Here is a 24,012-nt window from a genome sequence, read left to right as displayed (position 1 = left end):
GAATGTTCTCAGTGCTCTAAATGTCAAATATCAAAAATAAAGGGTAACTGTACTACCCCACCTTCCGCCCAACTGCAGCTGGGATAGGCTCCAGTACCCCACGCAACACCGAAAGGGATTTTTTTAAATATAATTCTGCCTATCATTCACAATCCTTGTGTGGGACAAGAACATATCTAGTTCTCTTTCCTGTTTATTCTAAATAGTTAAAAAAAGAGGCAGCTAACAATGCAAGTAATTGTTATATATTTTGCCTGTGAATGACATAAAACAGAAGACAAAAAAGTTCCTAATGTTGTCAAATTTGTTCCATGTTAATAGCTTATCTAATTCTACAAACACACACTTGAATGGGTACTTAAGTTAACCCTTAAACAAACCCTGTCATCATGTTGTTACTATAGACTATACATTCAATGATCGCTAACCTTAGTAGCTAAACTTAACCAAATCGCTTTTATTAACTGACCACAGACAAAGCTGATGTGTGCGTGTGAGTTACATAAGGGGGTAGTTTATGTCATTACGTGCTCAAAAGCTTAAAGGCGGGATATAATGCTTCACACACTTTGGAAAGTTGGCACCCTGTAGGCATCCGTGTAAAGGTTGCAAAGAGCCCCAGTGACATCATTGTGGATAGTATATATACAGTACATATGTTTTTATTTGATTTGATACATGTCTCACCTGGAAGTGGCTTAGGAGGAGGGAGCTTGGGGTTACTGCTAGGTGTATGGACGCTACAGATCTTAATGAAGCCAGCCATCAGCATGATAAGAGCAATGCCCATCAGCAACACTGCCCACCAGTGGGCCTAGAAGCAAAAACAAACCATTAACCGTGCACAAAAAACACTTTCAAGATATATAACTAATTTGTTCCGGGGTCAAAGGTTCACTTATCATCAATCTTAATTAACTGCAATGTTTCAAGTCACAGCCTTAGTTGTTTCAATATTATCTATGAGTGTAAACAGATGTGCTCCTAAATCCAGGTGTTCATGTTTAGTGTTCCTTTGGAACGTAGTAGTATTGCTGTTGAATGTAGGTGCTTGTTTTCCGTCAGAGTCCATTATCGTCGTCATTGTCGTAGCAGTGTCAACTTTAATATTTGTCCAGATCCTCAATGTCTTTGACAACAAGTACTCTTGCTTCTGGGCCACCATATTTTACAGTTGGCATTCCAAGTTCTCTGAATTTTTCCCTGCTTCCTGAAGTCGTGTGCTTTCTTGGCAATTTCAGCATTAAGTTTGTCGAGGCGCTAGTTCATGTACACATTTGTACCCTTTAGCTTCTTTCCTTGTTTCAGCAGTGCCATTTTAGATTTTCTGTTTAACAAGTTTCACGAGGATGACCATAGTGGAGGTGTTGTTTCTTCCATTCAGTGGGATGCATGGTTCGATGGTATTAATGTCGACTTCCATTTCCTTTGATTGCAGAAAGTTGACCACTTGGTGCTCTGCTAAGGCAAAATCCATTTCATCTGTTTCTCCTCTGTTATTCAAAACTTTCGTGCTGGATCTTGGTTTTATTGGGTGCCCTGTTACGATGATATCCTTCATTTGTTTGTCCTTTATCCATTTCATCTTCAATATTCCTCAGCATGATGTTATCTTCATTGCTATTTCATTGCAATAATTTCCTCTTGGAAACTCTTCACCTCTTGACGCATTTATTTGCTCTTTTAAGAGATTCACCACCATCTCCATGAGATCTTTAGATTCCCTTTTCGCTTTGTTAATCTGGGTTTGCAGACTTCTCATACTGTCTTTATGTTCTAATCTTGATCTTTCCAGGTCTGCTCTCAGGTTGTCTATTTTTTAACATCAAGTATTGCTTCCCTTTGTGTCCTGTATTTACAGACTAGTCTGATGCAACTGACACCAAATGTGCTGGGATTGGAGTTTTTTTCTTAGCTTTTGACATCGTCGCGTTAGCAGCCCGCTAACGGCAGTTGCATGTTTAGTGACTTGCGGCACATTTAACTTGTCTTTTTCATTTGTACCTTGCGCTGTTTGGAGATCAACTGGAAGTGTAAACTGAGATCACAATGTGAGGTCAGAAACACTAAAAAACTGCTTCGAACTCTCGCCGCCGTACAATCCCAGTGTAGCTTCTGGTTGCTAGGAAACCACTTTAACAAATCTGTGCTTCTCACCTGACCAAGAGCAGCTTGGAGATGCCAGCTAACTCTCCTGTAGCCGTGACAAGTTAAAAAAAAGCTTCACATTTATCAAAAACCCCAGTAGGAAAAGAGGAGCATTTTCTTTGTGTCTTTTCCCTTTGAGGTGACTTGCATGAGGTCATGGATTTTTTTGTGCAACTTTAGGAGCATTTTTTTTTTAGTTTTCTGAGTTGTACACCCTCATGGTTACATACTTTATTTTTAGATAATAAAGAAAGAAGTAAAAAAGTAGATACATACCACAATCCACTCAGCAATGTTCTCATAAAGCTCTGGGTTGAAAATGGCCTTTTTGAGCCGAGCAAGAGGTCCATCCGCATCCACCAGACGACACTTCATGAACACGTCGCAGTACCCCTTGAAGTCGTTGCAAGGCGAACCCGCCGGGAGGGTGGTCACTTTCTTTTGGAAGAAGTCAGCCAGACTCAGCGACCCGGTGCTGCTGCACGTGCTGGGGTTCACTGGAGAGCAGGGTCAGAGTTAGTAAAGATGTGAAGTACTCTAAACGAGAAAGTACAAGTACATGGCTCACTCTTCTGCATGCAGCACACGTGGCAAAGCTCCGTCTCATCTGTACCCTCTTGACTGGCGCATGTGCATGCTTCAAGTCCATATTTCTCACAGATGGAGCCTGAGCAGCCCTGTGGAGAAAGAGCAGGAGGCGATGAGCTAAGCATACCTATCTATGTGAAGGAGACCAGCTGCTGCAGTTCAGTGTCAAGACGCTGGCCACTCACTCCATTGAGGCACACTTGAGTCTCGCCGTGACAGGCGGTGAAGTTGGCCTTGGGCTCGGATGACGGGCACTGCGGGCTCACTCCGTTACACATGCCTTGATGAGCGCACTCCGACTCATCCCTGCACTTTTCATTGCGACCTTTGTAGGCGCACTCAGCAGTACAACAAGGTCCCTGGCTGGGACTGATGGAAAAGCCATGATCAAGTTGGGTGAAAAACATCTCAAACAGTGAAAACAAAAATTGCAGATCGTGATTTACCTGCAGACTTTGTTGGGCTTTAATTTGCACTTCTTGTTATCAGGCTGGTTGGCATCATAGCAGCACTGGTCCCGACACTGATCACTGTAGCCACAGTCACACTCCTCTCCTGGCTCCACTAGGCCATTTCCACATATAGGCTGGCCAGACTCTAATTAGCAGAAAACAATACAAACAGGAAATATGATGCAAAAAGAAGATACCTTATGGATACACCACACTACACCCCCTGATCAGTTATTTCATTTAATTGGGGGTTAGTTCCTGGTACTCTACAGTTCCTTTTGATTTATAGTTCTTCAGGACACGGGTAGCCATTAGTGGTTACTGTGTAATAAAAACACGATACATTTTCAGATAAAGCCCCGATAGGTCCAGGACAAAGTGAAAATTAATTTTAGCATTCAGACAGGTTAGATTGTGGCTAAAACCATCACATTTGTCATAATCAGAGACAACTTTTGACACACAAAAAACGGCAAAAATCATAAAGACTACAAACAATGTTTATTCTATTAGCTAATTTCCTTTATCTGAATATCAATCAATCAATCAATCAATGTTTATTTATATATCCCTAAATCACAAGTGTCTCAAAGGGCTGCACAAGCCACAACGACATCCTCGGTACAGAGCCCACATAAGGGCAAGGAAAAACTCACCCCAGTGGGACGTCGATGTGAATGACTATGAGAAACCTTGGAATAGCCATTTGTGATTAATAGCATGAAATAACAAATATCTTGTAGTCATGTTGTTAATCTTTCAAAATGATTAAACTGTCCATCCATCAATTTCTACCGCTTATTCCCTTCAGGGTGGCGGGGGGCGCTGGAGCCTATCTCAGCTACAATCGGGCTGAAGACAGGGTACACCCTGGACAAGTCCCCACCTCATCGCAGGGCCAACACAGGTATTCAATGTCAAAATATAAACAGTAGATATAATGAAAACAATGTCAGCTACTGTCTGGTTCTAAAACACCATCCATCCATCCATCCATTTTCTACCGCTTGTCCTTTTCGGGGTCTAAATTTAGCATTTAGACAGGCTATACTGTAGCAAAAGTAATCACGTCTGCCACAATCATGTGTGTTCCACATCTTCCATGTCAAGAGCAGTTTTGATTTGGGCTTACATGGTAAACAACTCAAATGAATGTTTTATCCAGACGCTAACATTTGTCCAAATGTGGCAAAGTAGACACGTTGTGGGTTTCCTGGATGTCGTCTACATCGCTAATAGAAAAATCTAATGAAGAGAATCCCTCTGCCATCTTCCACTAGTTTTTTAAAATATATAAATCGCCCGCTTGAATATTCCCTCTTCTCTTCTCAACTCTCTCGTCGTCATTTGGGATTTGCGTGTCTGTTGTGATTTTCCTTCCTGGTTCGATGACCCGCCCCATCTTTCCACTGATTGGCCTGCCTGTAATGTTTTGCCCCAATCTTAACCAATCATGACTCACCATAGTAAACCAACCAACCAATCATAGATTTTCTTATAAGTAAACCAACCAATCATCATTGATTTTTCACGTATATTTTGTCCCCTGTCTGTGGAGTTGCACTAGTCCATTTCTCTCTTTCTCTCCTCCCTCTCTCTTCTTTTGTAGCATGTAGCTTCGCTAACCACTACATGGGTCTAAAAATAACTAAACTATGAAAATCCGACTTGTTTAAAAAGTAGCGAAGCTACTGCCAAGCTACTGGGAAATTTCGTTCTACGTAATCATTTTTAATGGAAAACAGTAGTTTTTACCACTGCAGCCGTAAACCGGAATGGATTATCAACAACCGTAGTCATTACGTAAACACCGTATTTGTTGGCAGGTATGCAAGTGTGCAACATGCTCAATGCAGCTCGCCTTTTGTCGGGGACATTGAGGGACAGAAGAGTTCTAAACACTTGAACAATTCTCAACAAAGTACATTATACAATGAGCAGCAACAATTGAAAATAGAGCAAAACGATATAATGTAAAAATACACTGCGGTGAGGTGGCGACTTGTCCTAAGTGTACTCCGCCTTCCGCCCAAGTGCAGCTGGGGTAGGTTTCAGCACCCCCTGTCACCCCAAGATGGACAAGCAGTAGAAAATAGATGGATGGATGTTAATACTAATAACAGATTGTTTTTAATGTGTGTACTGTATATATGTTTTGAGCCTTTTTAAAGAAAATCATATCATAGCAAATTATACAAAGACGTTATGGTGACCACGCCCTTAACCTCGCTCCCACTACCAAGGGTATCTTGGCAATATAGGGTAAACCCTGGTGCTTTTATTAAACCCCAAATAGTGTCCCCATTAACAGGATTAACTTGAAATGTTATCTTGTCATCTTTAGGTGACTGACAAGCATAAGCCTTAGGACCTGAGCAAGATTCGTTGAAAAAACATGGCTGCCATCAAGCAAAACATCTTTGTCTAATGTTATAATACAACTTTAAACATATCTATATTAATGCATGAAGCGCTACAGTGATTAGCCAACAGAGAATTGTTATTGTCGATGTGTCACTTAATAACATTTTAATTGATATACCACCATGGGGTTATTAATCTGACCATGCCGTTACTTTCTTGTACCGCTAGCCTCACCCACTCTTAAGGGTTAGTCAGGAGGCAGAAGCACATAATGGACTCTAGTTTGCACTTTTTGGTAAACATCCATCCATCCATCCAATTTCTACCGCTTGTCCCTTTCTGGGTCGCGGGAGCCTATTTCAGCTGCATTCGGGTGGTAGGCGGGGTACACCCAGGACAGGTCGCCACCTCATCGCAGTTTTTGGTAAACATAAGAACCTAAATTGTTAAGCAGGCAGCAAACTTTTAAATATTAGGTGTGGGCGGATCGATCCAAATAACGATAGTATTGATACCTTGTACAGTATGAGTATATGATCGATGCTAGCGTGATTACATGAATACTTTTATTATTACCACACAATAATCGTTTGTGGTGTTTGTTATTGTTTACGAACGCATAAATTAAGTCTCTGGACACAGGATGACTGAGGGCAAAAACCAAAGGATTTAAATGAGTGTCAATAGAAGTGTTTGTTTACAGTATTTATCACATACTATTGACTTTATTTTACTCAAACAATTGTATATTGGTAAACTCCTGTCCTGTTTTAACCCCAAAAAATAAAAGGCAAAATGACAAAGTTATTGAATATTTTAAATAAAAAACTATCAGTAATACCACTACTGCCCCTATAACTACTTGGTATTGATAAACATATCTGTAGCATTGCTCACTACTATTAAAAATAATACAATATGTTAATGTTTACACTTTTATTCCTTTATGAAAATAATGGCATTCATTTTAATAATCCTAACTGGCAGTAGGGCATAAAGGTTTTAATACTACTACTTATGTGTGAAATATTTTAAAGTTTCTACAAGTGACTACCGGTACTTACTTTTTTGTGTGGAAATCTGCACCCCAACCAAAATTTCCCCATTGTGGGATAAATGCTAACTAAACTAATCTCAAGAAGTGGATGAAACTTGGTCAAGTCTGTTACCACTTGTAGCATGTATATTTTATTGGTTTTTTTAATGTTTGTTTTTTGTGCTTCTGTATTAGTTATTGTATTTATTTTACCTGACTGGGGACAACAGATGGAAATGATCAATTGTGCTATAATCTGGCATATTTACACTTTTATCTTTTTTACCGTGTTAATATACTTTTTGTAGTAAAATAAAACTTTTGGGTCCTAAGCAATTTAGGTTTCTTTTGTCACAAACTAGTAAAATAGCTTTTGAAAATTAGTTAAAATCCACTTGTTTATTCAAACATGTTCAAGATAATCATTTGACTCGTCGACTGATCGAAAAGAATAAGTGGACTATTAAAATATTTGTTGCAGCCCTACATGCCAAAACATATTGAACACAACCCATAGGAGGCACGGCAATTGTCCTTTACAGCCATTAAATGAAATGTGTTTAAAAATGACATATACAGATGAAACTAATATAAAAACTAATATATGACATAGGCTCATAACATGCAACTCAATATATATTTTTTAAACCATCATTTGATATAATTTTGATGATTATGGCTTACAGCTCATTAAAACCTCTAATTGAAAATCTCGGGGGAAAAAATGTATGGTCATCAAAATCATAAATCAAGGCTCACTTTGCACTTAGTGAGTTTAAATCACATACTGTATTAGTTTTACATTTGAAGGTGAATTGCTGACATGAACAAACTTTTGCAGGGTGTTCAAATTTTTGGAGTTCCACCTGTATAGCAGTGAAACACTGTAATGAATGTATTGTTTGAGGTAAATTGTCATAAAAAATAAATTTTATATGAACACAATCTGCGAGCTGTTAAAAAAAATGCTACCTATTAAAGGGAACAGCACTCTTTTTTTAAATGTTGCCTATTGTTCACAATCATTATGACAGACAAGAACATGTCTTTTTTTTTAGGCTTTTCTTTTTTTATAGGATCTTACAGATGATAAAAAAACGCTTGGAAGATGCGGCTAAAGGGAGTCACAATTGTAGCCTTCAAAGCCCTCTAAAACAACTTCAAAACCCTCCATTAAAACATTTTTTTAATACATGCTCCAAGTCTATACAAATGTAGTAACAGACACGTACAAAACAATATGTAGTATGTACAATATTTACCATATTTTTATCATTTTAATCATTGCCAAGACTGATTTCTTCAGCGCATTGATTGCCGTTTCCATAGCATTGCATTTCCGACTTCTGGCAACAGACGTGTTTGTGTTGTAATCTTGGCAGACTTGGTAACTGACAACAAAAACGACTATTTTTGGACAAATGAGGATTCACAACCTTATCTTTTTGAAGCAGAATATACGGGAGATGAACTAATGCTTCTAGAAGCCAGCACTAAGGAAGAGTGAGACGTTGGAACAGATGGAAGACGGCAGAGTGAGGTCGGCGTGACTGGAAGCTGCAAAATGTGGAACTTGAAGCCATGCTATTTAAGTATAAAGGGAGTGCTTCCCCAAATAAACTGGAAAAAACGTCCCTGGCCAGCTGGACCAAACACAAAACTGTCCATTGAGTGAGTCACACTTTCATATTATTCTTGATACATGCAGCACATCACCGTGCAACTACAGTGCATATGCTGTCTGGCTAGCTGTGTACAAACAAAACATTAAATGTTGACTAATACTTTACAGATACTGTAATATGATTGCTCATGTTTTTCAGTCAGTACAGATTGGTGTCTTATCGCATTGTACTGTGCATTACAAACCCAAACACGTTTCCTGTTGACACAGCTTATCTCTTTCCGTAGCTCGATCTTCCGGCTAATACCAAGCATGCCAATGTGTTACTACTCTACAAAAAGAGTTCCTCTGTGTTCGCTTTTACAATAATAATGTCGCAATAGCTTGGTTATTATACAGGTTACAGCTTGGTTATAATACAGGTTACAGGACGTACATGTAGTATTATTGGTGGTTTTTGAATGCATTTTTAAAGTGATTTAGAGGTATAATTGATTGCTCCCATTAGCTGCATTGCTACCCACCAAGAATGAGTCGAAAAAAAACAAAAAACCTTTGTCTTCTTGTCTCTCATGATAGTGAAAGATACACAAAATTACCAAAAAAGTGGAGTTCCCCTTTAAGAGTGCATCATTATAAAAAGAAGATAGAAGGGAAGTTACCAAATTTACACATAACACACTAAACCGACATGAACTAGTAAAAATAGGACTAAAGCCAATATTGGTTTTAGAGCCATTATCTCTTAAGCTGTATTTCTACACACATACTGTATGGATGCTATTTTTGAGTAAGCACAATCTGTGTGACACATACCGACAAAACAGTTGCTTCTCTTTTTCTCCAACACCTGGCTGATGTTGCGTACACTACAGATGGAGAACTTATTGTTGTTTAGCTTGTCCCCTGACGTAGCTCTCGCGTACATGATGTAATTGCCCTTCTCTTTTTTGTCTTGGCTCTTGGACTCTCCAGGAGTGCACTCGGAACCGGAGTCGTGCTGTGCGTAAGGAAGAGAACAAGAAAATACAAATACAAAGTCAAAAGAAAGAAGGAAGTACAGGGTGGCCAACACTATTTTTGAGGCTTACTCACCGGCGATCCAAAGTTGTGTCCTACTTCATGCGCAAAGGTGATATGGGAGACTTTGGGAGGTACGTGGGAGGCATAGTTCTGCACAGTGATTATTCCCGTGTTGAGAGACTTCTTCTTCCCATCAGAGTACAACTTGCTTTTTTCGCAAATCCCTCCAGAGCTCCCTAACAATCATAAGCACATTGTTTAACAACCCACCCTTAAGAGCACTCCTTTATTATATTAAAGTACTCCTAATATAATGAAACATGAAAGGTATTCAGTAAAATTAATGTAAATGACATGGAGCATAAAAGATCACATTTTACCAGGGATATTTTTTTATATTTGACTCCAGTAACAACCTGAGTCTCTTGCAGTCTCAAGCACTAATGGAATGTCTCATTCTTTTAAGCAATGTAGTATTTATTAGTCATTATATCCTCACTGGGATACACTCTAAGTGATTATTTTACCACATCATTTAAGGTTACAAAACCACTATGTAACACAGACTTCAAACATTGGTCATTTGTTTACAGATTATATTTATTGATTTATTCCATCGTGTCATACCTGAGGGGGCTCCCACCCAGGCTAAACCCAGCACGCCATCATCAAAGTCTCTGTCTGTGAAAACATAGGCCAAACAATAGTCGTCATGGTTCTGCTCAGAGTTCAGTTCCAAGAACTTCTCCACTCCGATGTTGCCAAAGCGAAAAGGGTTGGACTTGTCCCTCTCGTCACTGGTGGTGTTGATCTGTGTGTGGGGGAGAGGGAATAGTTAAAGGGCATGTTTAAACAAAAAACAGAGGAACCAAAATTACTCACCCTGATCCTTTTCACCATGAAGCTTATATTGCGAATCCCTAGGAAGTCTGTGCCCTGATAGATGGCGTTAATGGCTTTAACGTGGCTGGAAATCTAAAGGGTGCGACAAGCACAGCATTACAAGAAAAAGTTAGACAGTATGCACATATACTGTATAAATAAATATGCAACAATTAATGATTTTTACTGTATTATTATAGTCCGAGTAATACCGGTAATCATGATTATCACAATTATGCAGTGTTTCATTTCAAAACAAAAAATGATAAAAATCACACTTTCCTTAGAGATTTTCTTATTACAGTAATCAAATATTATAAGAATAGTGAAAAAAATTATATAAACAATCAGTATCATTAATAAGAAATAAATACATTTAATAATTGTACTATTAATGTAAGACTAAGCTTACCTTTATTGATCCCCCAGGGAAAAATGTTACTAATAAACTTCAATGTTATTGTCATCAACTATGCCTATTTTGAATAATCTGTTTTACGTTGTGTTAATAATAACTGGAATGCTCATAATTAGATCCAAAGGTATAGTGCTGTTATCAGGGGCGCCGAAAAGGGGGGGTAAAGGAGACGGATTCTAGGGGCCCATGATGGAGGGGGGCCCCAGAGAGGCCCCTAATGATGATGAAATTATATAATACAGAAAAAATAATGACACTGTGTTGGGGGCCCTGTAAAGATTCTTTTCATGGGGCCCAAAATCCCTAGCGGCGCCCCCTCTAAAAGCTCCTGATGTTATGTTAGTGTTTTACAACAGCTTTATTAACTTAATGCCCATAGTTTATTTAACACGGACAGTAAGAAGCAATGTAACGTTAAATTGTCACTGAATGACGCCCTTGACAGTAGTACTTGTTGCTGTTTGTTTACACTAAACTGACAACGTTAATTAGCGATTGTAAGTGACACATTTATATTTAACACCATACTAACTCAATTCTTCCTTCAGTAACTTCCCACTAACATAATTTAACTCAGTTATTATCTCTTACCTTTACTTTGGCGTGTAAAGCTGGGTGTTGATCCCGAAAATGCTGCACCCTATTGGACGTATTAAACCCTTTAGCCGCAACTTTCTTATGGTAGGTTTTGCAAATGGGTAAGCCATCGCATTTAATAACTTCCTGGTCTTTTTAAAGTACCGTACTTAAAATGTTCCCACACAGCCAAATTCAGGTTTTTTTTTAATGGGGTGGGAAAAGTTTGCTGCTTTGTGCCATTTTAAGCTAATGTAGCATGCTAGCGTGTTTCTTGGTAAGTGCGTATAAGCACGTGTTATCAGGTTGTGCAGAAAATACAGTACCAGCATAATGTCTGTTTATAGCAAGCAAGGAAACTGACTACCGTATTTTCCGCACTATAAGCCGCCCCGGGTTATTAGCCGCACCTTCAATGAATGGCATATTTCAAAACTTTGTCCACCTATAAGCTGCCCCAGACTATAAGCCGCGCCTACGCTGCGCTACAGGGAATGTCAAAAAAACAGTCAGATAGGTCAGTCAAACTTTAATAATATATTAAAAACCAGCGTTCTAACAACTCTGTCCCAAAATGTACGCAAATGTGCAATCACAAACATAGTAAAATTCAAAATAGTGCAGAGCAATAGCAACATAATGTTGCTCGAACGTTAATGTCACAACACACAAAATAAACATAGCGCTCACTTTCTGAAGTTATTCTTCATTCGTAAATCCTTCGAATTCTTCGTCTTCGGTGTCCGAATTGAAAAGTTGGGCAAATGTGGGATCCAAAATGGCCGGTTCCGTCTCGTCGAAGTCATCGGAGTCAGTGTCGCTGTTGTCCAGCAGTTCTGTGAATCCTGCCTTCCGGAAAGCTCGGACCACAGTTGTGACCGAAATATCTGCCCAGGCATTTACGATCCACTGGCAGATGTTGGCGTATGTCGTGCGCTGTCTCCCTGTCTTAGTGAAGGTGATGTTGGCGTCGTCTGGCGCTGTCTCCCTGTCTTAGTGAAGGTGTGTTCGCCTTCTGTCATCCACTGTTCCCACGCAGTTAGCAGTCTAGCTTCGAATGCCCTGTTGACACCAATATCTAGCGGCTGGAGGTCTTTTGTCAATCCACCCGGAATGACGGCGAGTATTGAATTAAGCGCGTAAGCGTGTCTCTTAATGTGATGTTATGAGCTAGCAAATATAACAACTACACTACCCAGCATGCAACGATAGTGCCGAGCATGCGCGGTAGCCCTGAGAAGCGTTGTTGTATGCTGGCAGTTAGAATGTGGTTATGAGCACGCTGTGAGTAAACGTTGAGAACTCAGTTAACACGCCTCGTCTGCATTATTTATAATTAGACAGACAACACACTTAATAGGAGCCATTTTGGGGTCTTTACATAAACACACAAATGGAAATGAAACGTCACATATCCCAGCATGCACCGCGCGCTTCTTCGTCATCCACTGTTCCCACGCAGTTAGCAGTCTAGCTTCGAATGCCCTGTTGACACAAATATCTAGCGGCTGGAGGTCTTTTGTCAATCCACCCGGAATGACGGCGAGTCTTGAATTAAGCGCGTAAGCGTGTCTCTTAATGTGATGTTATGAGCTAGCAAATATAACAACTACACTACCCAGCATGCAACGATAGTGACGAGCATGCGCGGTAGCCCTGAGAAGCGTTGTATGCTGGGAGTTAGAATGTGGTTATGAGCACGCTGTGAGTAAACGTTGAGAACTCAGTTAACACGCCTCGTCTGCATTATTTATAATTAGACAGACAACACACTTAATAGGAGCCATTTTGGGGTCTTTACATAAACACACAAATGGAAATGAAACGTCACATATCCCAGCATGCACCGCGCGCTTCTTCTACGGGGAAAAAAGATGGCGGCTGTTTACCGTAGTTGCGAGACCGAAACTTTATGAAAATGAATCTTAATATTTATCCATATATAAAGCGCACCGGGTTAAAAGGCGCACTGTTAGCTTTAGAGAAAATTTGTGGTTTTTAGGTGCGGCTAATAGTGCGGAAAATACGGTATTTGCTGCATCCCTATGTATGAACACCAATAATAATAATTAACAGTTTGTTAATTGCATTTAAATAAGACAATGAAGTACCAGTTTTTTTCTGAGGGCACTGTCAGGATGTTTGTGACAACAGATTGGTTTGGTTGTTTCACTGTGTGCAGTCAGTTATTCCAGGTAGAAAATTGCATAATCAATCGTTAAGAATGTGAGAAATTGATTGTTGAATTGAGTGAACTCCTAAACTGCAAGCAGCAGAAGTGCTATGGATTAACCCTCAACTAGTTTGTAACCTGAAGAAAGAAGAACATTGCATCGTCTATGGCCACTCCTCCATACAGCATTACTGTGATCTATGCAATTCTAGCATTGAAGATTTCAGAACATTCAGAGAGGTTATCAAATTCCAATAAACATCATGAAAAGTAACAGATCGATAACATTGTTAATTTTCCCCCATTTCCTCTGTCAATCACCGAAATTTAGACAAAAGTCCACCCTTAATCTTCATTACTAATTAAAAACTTAATGTGCTAGTTGCTTTAGCTCACTTTGTAAGGATTTGATTGCATACAATATGTATGCAGAAGGGGTTTGCTGGGTTTGCTGGTAATTATGTGAGTGAAAATAGAATTTTCCCCACAGGAATAATGAAAAAAAAAGTTTCTGCAATGAACAAACATTTCACATCTGCTCTTCCTATGAGGTGTGATGAAACGGTTCAAACAAAGAATACTTGACATGCTAATTAGCAAGCAAAGAGCAACTCTCATGAGCAGCGATGGTGTGTGTCAAGTCACAAAATCAACATTGTGTGTTTTGAGTGGCAATCATTTCATGAATCCCTTATAAGTTTGTGTCACCTGAGCAATGACAGCCTCTCTTGTCTTGTAGTGCGTGTAAAATAGGTGATCAGTCTGGATGAAGAGCTGGCAAGTGTTTTTCTCAGCCTGGGCCATCCTCTTCTTCCTCTGCATCACAGCATCATTAATGCCAGTCTGATGTGCCTAGTGTGCAAAGCAGGAAATGTATTTAAATTAAACTATACTACTATGGAACATTTACAATCAAGCTGCTGATGAATAATTCATGTGTGATATTGTTAGGCTAAGGTTTAAAAATTAAAAAAAAAAGGTACAGAAGCTTGGTGTGCGGCACATGAAAGAAAAAAGAATCAACGATCAACGCGAGCATGCCATCTGCCATAAATACAACAGGTACGAATTCACATCGCCTATTATGTTAGCGCTATGCCGCTATTATTTGTTCAATTGAAATGAGTGATTTCTCATTTAGATGAGCTTGACAGAGGCAAATTGTGACTGGATCCAAGGCAGGCAGTAAGTACGAGCTCCAGTTTACGTCTGTCTTCAAGCGCTAGCTTCTCCTTTCAACGCAGCAGGGGAAGAGTACACACGCAGGAAAAACAAGCACTAAGTTTGTGGTCAAAAGTTTGAACCAATTTGCCACAGTGCTCCTGATTTTCAAGAGGTCAATGTTCAAATTGTAGTCGAAGAAATGTTGTATGTTTTCCTGCAACCACATTTTCACTTAGTCATTTTCCTTACAGAGGTGAAACTCATAGAATTATAATATTGTATAAAAGTCCATTCATGTGAGCAATTCAACTTAAAATGTAAAGACTAACATGTGATATAACTTCATGCAAAGTGAAATATATCAAGCCTTTATTTATGAAATTTTGATGATCATAGCTCAATAGTTTTTGAAGACCCCACATTTTCTGTTTTTTTTTCATAAGCTGTTGCCATAATCATCAAAATTATATCAAAAGAAGGCTTGAAATACCTTGAGTTGCATGTTATGTATATGATGATTTCATCCTAAATCTAAACAAAAATTTGAATATTTTGAGTTTCACCAGTTTAGTTTTAGGGAGATGACAAAAGACTCTTAACAGTTTTGAAAATGTTGCCAATCAGCCTATCCCCAGGTGCATGTATTTGGAGGTGGGAGGAAGCCGGAGTACCCGGAGAGAACCTACGCAGTCATGGGGAGAACATACAAACTACACACAGAAATTGTAAATGGGTTATACTTGTATAGCGCTTTTCTACCTTCAAGGTACTCAAAGCGCTTTGACACCATTTCCATTCACACTGATGACAATCAAGATAAACAGTTACCCAGAAAACAATGTTGCTACAGAGTGGTTTTTATGCAGGTTGTTGGCGGTTGGCAGTTCCCCTCTCGCTATAAACTAAACAAAATTAATGCCAATCCACCTTCTTGTTCTCTTTTTCCCCCCCAAATAAGAATCGATAAGAGAACCGATAAAGAACCAAATTGTTATGCAGAACCGAAAGTGAGATTGGAACTGGAAAAATCTTAATTCCCAACCCTAAAATCCATACATTTGTGTCCTGTCCAGCTTCTCAGGCAAATCATATAGTTGATGTAGATGCCCATGTCGGCTGTTCAGATTTACTTTACAAAAGAGAAGTGTAGGATACTTCTCTTGTTGCCTTATTTGTATTTGACTTTATTAAATGTACTTATATTATCATTTAGTGCAGCCGGGCCGGAGCAGGAGGGGATAGAAAGAGAAAAAAAAGAAGACAGAGGGGGAAATTGTGGGGACAAGAGGGGGATTAGACAGAGAGACAAAAACAACAACAGCAAACAACAACAACAACAACAACAATAGGGCAACATCAGCAAATACGACATGTACAAATATGATGGTAAAAGTAATAGCAAATAAGCAGTTAGCGAAAAATAAAAAATAATACAGAAATGACAATGAGCATTATTACACTACAAATGGATCAATACAAATACCAATAGAAATAGCGCTATTGATAATGAACAATACCAATAATTTACCTTTATTATCAACAATACAGTTGTTTAAATGCAACAATACATATACGTAATGATAACTTGAGATACGAAAGAATGCAGAAAAATGGAGGGGGAGAAAGAGAAGCAACCTACACCAACCTTGCAGACTGCCACAGTCACAATAGGTCAAGCTTTGTCAGTGTGCCATGTGTTACACCCAGTTTACCCTAGGGCAACAACGTTAATATATGTTTGATGAAACGTGATTATGTGCATGAGTATAAGTATGCATATGTACTTGTATATGTACAGAATGTGTATATGTGTTTGTACAATGAATGTATATGTACAGAATGTGTATATGTGTTTGTACAGTGAATGTATATGTACAGTATGTGTATGTTTGAATATTGAATGTGCGTGTGGATGTACGAACTTTAGGTAGGTAAATATGTACTGTATTTGTGTATATATGTGGGAGCGTAGGTACCTATGTACGTATGTGAGCATATGTGAATTTGCATGTACAATACATTCGACTCCCAGAGTGCGTGGGAGCCAGAGCACGGCCCCATCACCACCGAGAGCCCAACCCACAAACAGTAGGCGTGGTGCCCAGGGAACCAGGGACCACCGCCCCCACGCAGCCAAGCCGGCCAGCGACAGGAACCCCAGAGCCCGGCCCACCGTACCGCCCACAAGGGCCAGCAGCAGGCCGCAGACAGACGCACCCAGCAGAGGACAGGGCACGAGAAAAGCAGGGGACAGCCAGACCCCAAGCCAGCGAAAGACCACACCCCACACGGGCAGAAAGGCGAGACGCCCCGCCCGAGGGACCCAGAGACTCCCCGCAACCGGACGGGAAGACCGCCCCCGCCCCACCGGCAACCGGGCCCCCCACGAGCCCACCCCCCACCCCCGCAGAGCGCGGCAAGGCCAGCCCCCGGCCACCCCACCCAAATCGGCCACCGCAGGACCACCCAGGCACAGGGCCACGGGAACCACCCACCCCACCTGCAGGGACCCCAACGATGGAGATGGAACAACCAGCAACCGCCCCGCCGAGCCCCCCCTCTGAGGGAGGGGAAAAATAAAAAAATAATATTAATAAAATATATTAAAAAATAAATAAAAAAATAAAAAAATAAATAATTAAAAGATCACAGACATACTGACAAACAAGGTCACTACCCCAGCAACTGGCCGACTCGCAGCACCTATATGATTTGCCTGAGAAGCTGGACAGGACACAAAAAAAATAAAAAATAAAATAAAATAAAATAAAATAAAACAAAATAAAATCCATACATTTATGCCATATATGTCCAATAATATGATATGGTCATGTAGAGGTGGGTACCAAATTCTGTACTTTTGTAGGTACTACCGGGTACCAATTCATGTAAAATCAAACAATACCAATCGATGCCATGGTTGTACGTGACGTAATGTCCAGTTGCAGACTCGGCACTGGCTCTTGCACTCGGCGGGCGAACAGCCCTATTTCTGGCATGCCACCTGTAGGTAATGTTGCAATGCCAACAAAGCAAACATGCCTGACAGAAAGTACGAGAAAGTAAGGCTTCAAGTAAAACCTTATGTTTCTTTACATTAGTTTTGCCATACGCTACTGATTAGCTTTGGTGATTTAAAAGCCGCCAAATTTGGCAATCAAAAATACAACTAAGAAGTACGGTACAATTAACAGCTGATGTGTATTAAAAGTACATTACTTACAAATACTTCATAGAGCTCATCAAAAGACAAGACTGGCACATTGAACTTAATGGCAAAAAAATACTACCTTAGTATGCCAACACAGAGCGGACAAACTGAGATGAATGCAAACTTGTAAATGAGAAGTGTAAGAAAACAAGCTATAACAACTGAACAGTTCAGTTATCATTATCAACTCGGTGTTTGATGTTTAAAAAACAAACAAGATTTTCTTATTAAAATGTTTTGTTTATTTCCACATCAAATCTGAAAGGTATCCTGTGTATTGTAATCGGACTGATTGAAACACATTTACACTCATATACCAAAAAGCCGCCACTTAACTGCTACCTCATATAGCTGGATGAGAGTCAAAATATCAGAAACAGCTGCACAACAAGTGCAGTTCTACACTCCTACAAACTACAACAATAATCACATTATTCAACTGTTGCAACTGAGACCTAAAATGAGCCTTGTACTGAATTTCATTAGATTGTGCAAGTCATCAGTGATGTCGCTGGTCGTTTCATGGCTCGTCAAGCTTATAAACATTAGCTTTCTAGCAACACTGAGCTTTTATTGTAAGTGTGTGTGGTGAAGCTTTACCTTGGACGGCTCCTCTACAGCGGAGGCTTGATATCGCTTCATTCTCTGAAAGACTGTGCTATCAGCGCAGCCTCCCTCTGGGCCATACTTGTGTGGGTAGTCTGAGGAAAAAAGGCCGATACAACACTGTCAGGATTATGGAGACAAAGTTAGCAACGTAACACCTCTGAGTCTCTCTTGTTTCGGATGCTATGCTATTCATTATCATCTAAGGCAGGGGTGTCAAACTCAAATACAGAGTGGGCCAAAATTTAGAACTGAACAAAGCCGCGGGCCAAGGTTGAACAAATTAACCTTTTAATAGGGACCCAAACAAGTTTTGCATTGAATATTGAACAAGCAACGCTTATATAACTTTATAGTGACATGCAAAATCGAGTTTCAAATAATAATAATAATAATTAAAAAATATCAATGGCATCCATCCATCCATTTTCTACCGCTTATTCCCTTCGGGGTCGCGGGGGGCGCTGGAGCCTATCTAATAAATTAGAAAATAAAATAACAATGAATAAACCAACCATTCAGGACTTAAACTGCTCAGTTTGCAACACACTGATCTAATCTGATGTGCCCAAGCCAGATACCTGGCATCTTTTCTTGGATGCTAGTTCATTAATGTCGGGGCTCAGGCTTTGAGCTGAGGCATCTTTCATTATCGAACGAAGTTGTTCATCAGTCATTATATCTCGACTACCCGGACCACAGTCTTGGGGGCGTGCTTTAAAGGCACTGCGTTTATCGTCCTCCACGAGCTGTCGTCACGTCTGCTTTTCATCCATTCCAACAACGTGCCGGCCCGATCACAAAATGTGTGACTTCAGCACGCTCACACACGTAAATGCAATGCATACTTGGCCAACAGCGATACAGGTTACACTGACGGTGTCCGTATAAATAACTTTAACACTGTTAGAAATATGCGCCACACTGTGAATCCACACCAAACAAGAATGACAAACACATTTCGGGAGAACATCCGCACCGTAACACAACATAAACAAATACCCAGAATCCCATGAAGCCCTAACTCTTCCGGGCTGCAATATACACCCCCGCTACCACCAAAATTACATGGCGGGCCAAATTTGGCCAGAGTTTGACACCCATGATCTAGGGCAGGGGTCGGCAACCCAAAACGTTGAAAGAGCCATATTGGACCAAAAATACAAAAACAAATCTGTCTGGAGCCACAAAAAATTAAAAGCCATATTACATACAGATAATGTGTCATGAGATATACATTGAATTAAGAAGACTTAAAGGAAACTAAATTACCTCAAATATACCTACAAATGAGGCATAATGATGCAATATGTACATATAGCTATCCTAAATAACATGTTAGCATCGATTAGCTTGCAGTCATGCAGTGACCAAATATGTCTGATTAGCACTCCACACAAGTCAATAACATCAACGAAACTCACCTTTGTGCATTCATGCACAACGTTAAAAGTTTGGTGGACAAAATGAGACAGAAAAAGAAGTGGCATAAAACACATCCCCGAAAGTCGGAGAAAGTTGTACATGTAAACAAACTACGGTGAGTTCAAGGACCGCCAAAATTAGTAGGACAAAACGGCGCTCGCCAAATACTCGAATCAGTGAAGCATGTTTAATATAAACAGTGTGCTTTATAACAATTAGGGAGGTTTGTGTCATGATTGTCCTCCTACAGAAACCATATTTAAACAAAAAAAAAATATTTTTTCCCCTCATCTTTTTCCATTTTTCATACATTTTTGCAAAAGCTCCAGAGAGCCACCAGGGCGGCGCTAAAGAGTCGCATGCGGCTCTAGAGCCGCGGGTTGCCGACCCCTGATCTAGGGGGTATGCTTACACGCCACTCAAGACTCCCTCCATCCCTTGCTCTGCGGTGTGAGTTTGTACTGTACTTCATTGATTTATTACTTTCTCTATGTAAAAAGGTGTCCGTGATGTTCACTATTCTAAGCAACGCTGTGCAGACAGTCTGAATGAGCTAGTAGCCTGAGGCCATATCCATATGAACACGGAGAGTTACAAAACGCATATTTGGGGTTAAAACGATTTCCATCCACACAAGTGTAGTTTCAAAACGGTCTATGAAACGCATACACTTGCTGTCATGCCCATTTTGTCGAATCAGAAGCCTGGAAAAAGCAGCCACAGCTGACTTGGTGGCATTACACCTCTATTATTAATATGTTTATTTTGATATACTAGACATGTACATTATCTTTAAAACTAGCCTGAGCAATCGTATCCAAAACAGCTGACTGTCATTAGCGCTGGTGGGAGTGTCACAAAGCCTATTTTGATGCGTTTTTTTGTCAACGTTGAGTGATAATGGAAGCCTATTTACATTCAAACACACAGTAAATCCTCTTATAGTGTGTTTGAAGGCAGCAAGGCAATGTTTGTTGAGCTTTGAAAATGACAGCGCACAGCCATGACGTCATCAAAGGAGTACAAGTCTCTATTTTTGCTGTGTACACACATACGCTGGGCGGAGAGTTTTGGAACTCTACACCTTGGCCAGCGTTTGCAAAATCTGCGTTTTTAAAGACACAAGAGTGTGGACAAGCGGCCTAAACGCAGAGATAAGTATGCGTTTAATAAGTATCTGTGTTCATGTGGACATGGCCTAAGAGGAAGATCATATTACTCAGATCATGTTACTCAGCTAATGCACACTCTGGGTAGCGCTGCTCCTCAGTGGGGTTTCACACCAGCCTGCCTACATCAATTAGGTTGGACTAACCTAACACTTCTGGATCAAACATAATATATGCATAGAGCAAATTACACTAAACAAAGTTTTAGGTTATTGAGATTGTGAAGTTGTCAGGAACTCACGTATGTCGTCTTCGTGGTACATGACGGAGTGGAAAGGCACGTCTTTACCCTCCAGGTATCTCTCAGCAGGCTCCACGTAGTAGTTGCCGTGGTAACTCTGAATGAAGCCCTCAAATTTACCGTCCACGATGGAGCCATGAGCCAAGGTACCTTTCTCTCCTGGGAAGACAAATTACTGTTATTAAAGACAGAGCAGTCATCAAAAGTCAGCAGTTGTTGTACATTCCTTGCAGCGGTGCTGTGGAAAGAGCAATATTGTTTCTTCTCCAGTACGAGCTCGGCAGTACTTGTGAGCAGTGCCATGCTGAGCAGAGTAGGTACTGTGCAGTGAGAAATATATTGATATAACAATTTTCTCACCATAGATTTCTCCGGTGTAGATGTGAGAGGTATCATAGGTTGATTCTTCTCCTGAAACATCCACCTTCAAATCAGGGGTGAACAAGGTAGCATCTCTCTTCATGCGTAGATTAAAATGCCTGAAATAAAAAAAGGTGAAAATGCTAAAAAGTATGGATGTGCGCAATACAACGTAAACCGTTGGCCAACCAAAAAGTAACCATTTTGGTTGGCCAAGCGGACGTGACGACAGGCTGTCCTCACTCAGGTCCGCATGGACCTGGAGGGGGCGTGCCTTAAGTCCGGCTGGAAATCGGGAGAAATTTGGGAAATTCAGAAGGGTTGGCAAGTATGAGATATTCTCACTTCTTTTCTTTTGTCGAGCACAAAGAAAAGAACATTTTAGTTAAATGTAAGTTGTGTCTTGGATCAAAGATCCCGTCTACTGCCCAAAACAACAATTCAAATCTGCCTGGTTAGGCTTTGTGTATGTCACGTGTGCCTTCCTTAGGTGAAGCCAGGTTTACAGCTATGTTGTTATGATGCGGTTTGTTACTTACTGTATGTATGTTATGTTGCAGCTATTTAAAATAGTTGTGTCAATTTGTTCTGGCCTGAAATAAATTGGCTCTTTGAAACATATCTTTGTCTTTGTGTGTTGTATGTAGACCACATTGCTTAACAAAGTTCAGTGATGCAAATGCATGTCAAGTTGATCAACACATTGTATTATTCTCCAGTGCAATAACAGCACTGAAATGAAGGCTAAAAGGGCATTAATGGGAGCTTTTTTTTTTTTTTTTTTTTTTTTTAAAGAAGAAAAAGTAACTAAATAGTTACTTTTCAAAGTAACACATTACTTTTTGGTGTAAGTAACTGAGTTAGTAACTGGGTTACATTTGAAATAAAGTAACTAGTGACTGTAACTAGTTACTGGTGTTCAGTAACTAACCCAACACTGGTAATAGATAGTAGTGTTTGAGTAGTTAGTACTATTGACTTTGTTTTGCTCAAACAATTGTATGTAATACAAGAGTATAAGTAACTAGTTTGAATATTGTGTTAATTGTATAACTGTCGAAAGCACTAACCATAAATAAATTGAAACATTTATGATAAAATAGACATATGCTTCTTATTGCAATTTATAACCTTTTGGCGTTAAATAAGATAGTGAACATACTAGACAACTTCTCTTTCAGTAGTATATAAGCAAATGGGTTACACAGTCTCCTAATTTGGCTGCTCACATATGCGGTAACATATTATGTCATTTCACATTGTATTAATTTGTCAAAATTATGAGGGACAAGCGGTAGAAAATGGATGGACGGATGATTTCATACCAAAGACTATAAAAATGGGACCCATTACCTCCCTGCTTGGCACTCAGCATCAAGGGTTGGAATTGGGGGTTAAATCACCAAAATGATTCCCGGGCGCGGCCACCGCTGCTGCCCACTGCTCCCCTCACCTCCCAGGGGGTGATCAAGGGTGATGGGTCAAATGCAGAGAATAATCTCGCCACACCTAGTGTGTGTGTGACAATCATTGGTACTTTAACTTTAACTTTATTTATCTACTTGTTCATTTAATGTTAATATCTGGTTACTTTCTGTTGTAACATAGTTCTATCTACACTTCTGTTAAAATGTAATAAGGACTTATTCTTCTGTTGTATGGATGCCGTACATAAGTTTTGAGTGATACTAAAAATGTGGGTATCAATCCAATCAATACCAGTTAAGGATTATATGTTGTTCATAACTAAAATTCTCCTGTGTTCAGGGACGTATTTCCTGAGTTCATAAAGAATATAAAAAGACAACAAATTTTGTAATGTTACAAATAGACAATCACATTATCGACTACATACGGCTCTTGTACTTGGTATCGTTAGACTCAATATTTGTATAGATCCACCAATTTGTTACATACAGGAGCGCTTGCTAGCTGTTAGCAGTTAGCTATTGCATCTTTCTATGATATGGAGTGAAGCTTGTTTAGCTATTCCTCGTCCTGCAGGGATGATACTTGTAAAATATGCAGTTTATTTGTCACCATGGAGCCGAAAATTAGTGATTTAGAAGTAGCTAAAACACTGTGGACAGACGTTAGCCACTTGCTAGCTATAAGCTAGCTAGCTATGTTTTTAAGCACCGCTCAGTATTTACCTTTGTCGTTATTTTAAAGCCAAAATATGTCCATTCTCCCTCTTCGGCCTCCATACTATTTCCACTTGTGGTCTGCGCGTGTGTTGACGACTCAAGACATGTGTCTCGTGCGCCATCAGGGCCATGAAAAAAGTACCGGTATTTTTCAAAGGCTGTATGGTACCTTTTCGAATCTATTAGTACCGTGTTACTTTATTAGTACCGCTATATCGTACAACCCTACATGAGATTGTAATCAGCAGCATAAAATCCTGATCAGAGCATCCCTAATAAACAGTACAACTGGCATATTTTTAAAATGATGATCAAAAATGTTTGAAATTCTTCAGGGATGATTGCTCGTGGAATTCAGCCTCACTAAGGGAGGTAGACAACATTTATACATGCAGCCTGTGAGAG

At 39.9% G+C, this 24,012-nt stretch overlaps 1 protein-coding gene across 1 annotated transcript in view; it reads right to left on the bottom strand.

Annotated features, from left to right (window-relative positions):
• LOC133612372 (disintegrin and metalloproteinase domain-containing protein 10-like) overlaps positions 1 to 24,012 on the bottom strand; it is a 45,315-nt gene that overhangs the window by 2,695 nt on the left and 18,608 nt on the right. The window contains exons 3-15 of the mRNA XM_061969729.1: positions 21,461 to 21,579; positions 21,101 to 21,259; positions 18,260 to 18,360; positions 13,993 to 14,136; positions 10,118 to 10,210; positions 9,863 to 10,046; positions 9,308 to 9,471; positions 9,029 to 9,212; positions 3,183 to 3,333; positions 2,922 to 3,105; positions 2,717 to 2,825; positions 2,425 to 2,645; positions 688 to 814 (exon numbers count right to left, since the gene is read on the bottom strand). Coding sequence (XP_061825713.1) covers positions 688 to 814; positions 2,425 to 2,645; positions 2,717 to 2,825; positions 2,922 to 3,105; positions 3,183 to 3,333; positions 9,029 to 9,212; positions 9,308 to 9,471; positions 9,863 to 10,046; positions 10,118 to 10,210; positions 13,993 to 14,136; positions 18,260 to 18,360; positions 21,101 to 21,259; positions 21,461 to 21,579 — 1,940 coding nt within the window. The remainder of the gene's footprint in view (positions 1 to 687; positions 815 to 2,424; positions 2,646 to 2,716; positions 2,826 to 2,921; positions 3,106 to 3,182; positions 3,334 to 9,028; positions 9,213 to 9,307; positions 9,472 to 9,862; positions 10,047 to 10,117; positions 10,211 to 13,992; positions 14,137 to 18,259; positions 18,361 to 21,100; positions 21,260 to 21,460; positions 21,580 to 24,012) is intronic.

The sequence above is a fragment of the Nerophis lumbriciformis genome, linkage group LG10, assembly GCF_033978685.3.
Source record: "Nerophis lumbriciformis linkage group LG10, RoL_Nlum_v2.1, whole genome shotgun sequence".
Lineage (NCBI taxonomy): Eukaryota > Metazoa > Chordata > Actinopteri > Syngnathiformes > Syngnathidae > Nerophis > Nerophis lumbriciformis.
This window is presented reverse-complemented; position numbering and strand designations above follow the sequence as displayed.